Source organism: Nicotiana tabacum, chromosome 22, assembly GCF_000715075.1.
Source record: "Nicotiana tabacum cultivar K326 chromosome 22, ASM71507v2, whole genome shotgun sequence".
Lineage (NCBI taxonomy): Eukaryota > Viridiplantae > Streptophyta > Magnoliopsida > Solanales > Solanaceae > Nicotiana > Nicotiana tabacum.
Genome location: NC_134101.1, coordinates 101,813,245 through 101,818,025, shown reverse-complemented (window position 1 = coordinate 101,818,025; position 4,781 = coordinate 101,813,245). Strand labels below are relative to the sequence as shown.

General features: G+C 37.0%; 1 protein-coding gene across 3 annotated transcripts; it reads left to right on the top strand.

The window, feature by feature from the left end:
* The first annotated feature begins 524 nt into the window (after positions 1 to 524).
* Positions 525 to 4,400, top strand: LOC107769762 (protein AGENET DOMAIN (AGD)-CONTAINING P1). 3 transcript variants are annotated; one of them, XR_001644480.2, is made up of 5 exons: positions 525 to 1,100; positions 2,055 to 2,531; positions 2,619 to 3,113; positions 3,228 to 3,969; positions 4,087 to 4,400. XR_001644480.2 is itself a non-coding variant. In XM_016589007.2 (5 exons), the coding sequence occupies exons 1-5, from the start codon at positions 540 to 542 to the stop codon at positions 4,099 to 4,101; spliced, it is 2,025 nt and encodes a 674-aa protein (XP_016444493.2). In that variant the 5' UTR covers positions 525 to 539; the 3' UTR covers positions 4,102 to 4,400. The 3 variants fall into 3 exon arrangements, 2 of the variants coding, with proteins under 2 accessions (XP_016444493.2, XP_075100646.1); XM_016589007.2 differs by having other exon boundaries at positions 3,228 to 3,704; XM_075244545.1 differs by lacking the exon at positions 525 to 1,100 and adding an exon at positions 1,145 to 1,328 and having other exon boundaries at positions 3,228 to 3,704.
* Positions 4,401 to 4,781: the final 381 nt, after the last annotated feature.

The window sequence follows — 4,781 nt, the reverse complement described above, 5'->3', positions numbered from 1 at the left end:
TTTTAATATGACATTTATAAATATTAATTTTAAAAGATTATACTCATACACGCACAATGCGCGTTGCATACCCTATGACTAGTTAAAAATAAATGAGAGATGAGGCAACAAAGGATAGCAGTGGGAGACATAAGGGTTGAAATAAGGAATAATATCATGGTAAATATAAAATTTTCATCAAATCATTTTCATCTTGGAAATTAATTTTCTATTATGTTTCCTACCATTCAAAATAGCTTAGTATTTGTTTTCAAAAATTTGATCATTATAACTCTTCAAAATAAATAGTATACTCCCACGTTTCAATTTAGATGAGTTACTCGTCACAGAGTTTAAGAAAAAAAAAAGAGTTTTGAAACTTGTGATCTTAAAGTTGTAAAAACTTTGTGGGGCCGTGATAAAATGAGTAAAATGCACACTTTCAATTAGTCTATTTCAAAAATAACCATACATTTTCTGCGATTGGAAATAATTAACTTTAAAATTTGAGTAAATGTGTGTACATACTGCGATTTTATGTATAACCATACTGCGATTTTATGTATAAATGTGTGTACATACTAAAACACCAACACAGCTTTCTTGCTTGGACAATCCTACTACTCCTTCTCCCTCCTACAATTTCCACTCTTATAGTTAGGGTTTATGACATGCTACTCCATACAAGTACAACCCCACAATGCTTCAACAAAGGAGACGCTGTAGAAGTCCTAAAAACACAGCCTTTTACCATCTGGTACCCCGCCACCATACTCCGATCAACCCCAACCAGAAATGGTCAAATTTACGTTGAGTTCCAGACCCTTAACGAGGAACCTTCTGGACGCCGGAGGAGAGAGTACATTAATGCTTGTGATATACGGCCTACACCTCCAATTGAGCTTCACAGGTACTTCAAGGTTGGTGACAATGTGGAGGTCCTTTATGAAGGGAAAGGGTGGAGAAAAGGGAAGGTGAATGGTATCTTGGAGAATTCTATGTATTTGGTTTCACTTGTAGAAGTTGTGGTTAAAGCGGAACAATGGGGTTTGCGGTTTTCTCGAGACTGGGATGATGGCTCTTGGGTTCCTCCTCCTCTTCACCTCCAAAAATTGCCCCAGGTTTTTTATTATCTAATATTTTAATTTTAAAAGTAAATACCAAGTTACTCAAATTGGGGCGGAGAGAGTGAGAGTACTATATATGTTGAGATTAATATAGTAATTGACTACTTTATGTTTTAGCTGATTGCTTACCTTTTTTTCCTCCCATACCCTGCTTTCTCTCCCAAAGATGTAAGGTGGATTGTCTAAGCTATAACCAACTTGTTTATTCCAGATGAATGGCTGGTAGAAAATTAATCTTCTTTCCATTTCATCACTTCTTGGGCTGTTATTACTGTTTTATTCCATGAGTATTAATTTTGCTGTTGGTACTCAAGAGGGTGGACTGTGGGTGGAGGTTGAGAGTTTATTTTATTTTATAAAAAAAATCATTCAATATTATGAGTAGCATATGAAGGGATGTGTAGCTGAAATTAGATGAAACAAATCTTCCTCTTCTGTTATTTGTATTTACATATGTTTATGAATCTTTGGCATTGAACACTCTATTTTTCTTTCAAGATTTATCTGCCAGGGTATTTTGAGTTGGCATATCTACCTGTAAATTTCTTTCATTACACTCTTCTTATGTCTGATGTCTTCTTCCTTAGTCCTATTACACCTTTTTTACAAATAAGCGGAAAAAAAAAGTGTATTTGGGGATGTTTTCCTTCGATTATGCTTATATGGAATTTGCTCATAATTATACTGGGAATTATAACAGACCGTGCATTATATTCAATTGGGCACTAAGCTAATTATTCACTTGATGGGGCATACATTTCCACTTAATGTGGATTCCTTCCATTTTGTCATACTATGAAACACTGTACAAACAGTCTTTATAGTAGTTGTCATCTAGTTCTTTTAGATGTATCATGGTCTAAAGTTTATCTCTATTCATGTATATTACGTAGTTAAAATTATTGCGATGCAGAAATTTATCAAAAAGAAAAAATTATTACGATGCAGAACATACAAGATGTAGACCTAAAGTCAAGAGGGGTCAAACTCAGGATAAAGTGTTGCAGATCTTGGATGGGAACATTTAGCGAAGGGATGTCTGTAGAGGTCAAGCGTGATAAAGAAGGTTTCCGTGGTTCATGGCATAATGTAGTTATTGTCAAATCTGTTGGCTATGACAAGTATTTGGTCGAATATCAGACACTGAAAGCAGTGAACGGGTCTCAATTTCTCAAAGAAGAGGTTGATGCTTCATGCATCAGACCGTGTCCACCTGAAATCCATTCGTTTCATCCTTTTGAACCTCTTGATAAGGTAGATGCTTGGTTCATTGATGGATGGTGGGAAGGTCATATAAGAGAAGTTCTTGGTGGTTTGATGTATGAAGTGTGTTTGTTGAGCACAGAGGAAGAATTGGTGTTTGAACATTCTATGCTGAGACCTCATCAAGAATGGATCAAAGAGAAATGGGTTACTGCCAGAGAGGTATGTTCCTCTTCTCTCTTGTTCTTGTTGGCTTTTTTCAAGGATATTTAACAATCTTCTTTTTCTCCTTTTCTTTGTTGGCTCAAGTTTGATATGACAAGAAGTTCATCTGACATGAATTTGAAGTCGAAGGATCTGAAAATCAAGATAAAGTGTAGTGGAAAGACATCAGAACCCAAGTTCAGCAAAGAGATGAGGGTAGAGGTGAAAAGTGATGAAGAAGGATACAAGGGTTCCTGGTACGCTGCAGTTATTATCGAGTCAATTGGTCAGCATAAGTTTTTGGTGGAGTACCTGACACTAAGAACTGAAGACGAATCTGAGCCCCTTAAAGAAATGGCAGATGCTTCTGACATTAGGCCCTGCCCCCCTGTAATTGATAGAATTGACAGATTTAAAATGCTTGAAGAAGTTGACGCATGGTATAATGACGGATGGTGGGTTGGTATTATATGCAAAATCCTTGATGGCTTAAAGTACATGGTGTATTTTTGGACCACAAATGAGGAACTGGTGTTTGACCATTTCACTTTGAGACCCCATCAAGAGTGGATTGATGGAAAATGGGTCATTGCCTTCAGGGTATGACAACATAAATTTTTTACAATTGCTATTCATTTATTCTTCAAGAGCTTCAGCTGTATAAAGTTGAGATTATTTTCTTCCTCATTCCTATATGATTCACGTGACATGCAGAAAAAACCCAAAGTTCAAGTGAAGCCCGGACTTGGAAAACTAAAGGGACAGAATGGTGGAGTAGCCAGACGCACAAAATTTAGCGTTGGAGCAAAGGTGGAGGCGAAGAGAGATGAAGAAAGTTACCGGGGTTCATGGTACCCTGCTACAATTGTGAGACATCTAGGAAATGGGAAGTATCTGCTGCGATACCAGACTCTAGAAACTGATGATGAAACGGACCTCCTGACTGAAGAAGCAGATGCTCTTTGTATAAGACCTCCCCCAGTGACCCAACAACCTGACATATTCTGGCCACTTGATGAAGTTGATGCTTGGTATAATGGTGGATGGTGGGCTGGTCAAGTTTGCAAAGTTCTTGATGGTTCAAACTATACAGTCTACTTTAAAATGTCGAATGAGATCTTGGAAATTCAGCATTCCGATTTGAGGCCCCATCAACACTGGCTAGATGGAAAATGGATTGCTGCTAAAAGGGTATTGATATGATTCTTTTTTTCTCTTAAAGCAGCTAACTTATTAGTGATGTTATTAGCATAGAGCTGCTGATTGATGATCTGTTGTATATTTGGACATGGACTCCCAAATTGGTTTTTCCTCTACTCTCTGTTTCCTGCAAGCAATGAAAGTAGACAGAAGGGAAAAAAGAAAAATATAGGTGAACTTGGACATGCCACAGTAAAGCATGCAATATTTAAACTGGACCTTCTTTGGTCCTTATTGCTCTTCTCTCCTGGTGCTGGTAACTTGTACTGTGTCAATTCTCAATGTTGCAATCTCTCTATATTCATTCTGACACTGTTTGACATCTTGAACTAGAATAGACCGTCTTACTAGTCCAGAATGTGTTGCTTTGCAGGGTTGGATATCATGATCAGGGCAGGCAAAGCATGACGATATTTACCTACTTGACTCGATAGCACAAGCTCCTCGAAAATCTTGCACTTGGTAATTCATGAAAACATCAAAATGTGCACGAACTTGTTAAATCTCGAGTTGCCTAACTTGTATAGGGAGGGAGGGGGTTTATCTTTTGAAATATACATGTATAGTATGATACCATAATCTATGAACTTGGAAGAGCTAAACTGTCCATAACATCAACCTTTTTGTGAGTAACTGTTAGGACACATGATTTCTTAAGAATACAAGTTTATTTCACGTCAAGATCAATTTGCTTCGTACTTGTTAAAAAATAGTACTCCCTCCGTTCCAATTTATGTGAACCTGGGTATGGAGTGTAAGAAAAAATGAAGACGTTTGGAATTTGTGGTCCTAAACAAGTTAAAAAGGGGTCCAGAGTATTTGTGTAGTTATAAAAGCTTCTCATTAAGGGTAGAATTGAAAGTTTAAGCTAAATTGTTTCCAAATTTATAAAGTGGTCATTCTTTTTGGAACGGAGCAAAAGGAAATAGGTTCACATCAACTGGAACGGGGAGAATATTAATTAGCTTCAGATCAATTTCAAATTTAGTTGACAAGTTTCATTCTTTGAAATGCTTATGCACACCATTTCTTCGGTTGAGCTACCTTTCATTTTATGATGGTTATAAA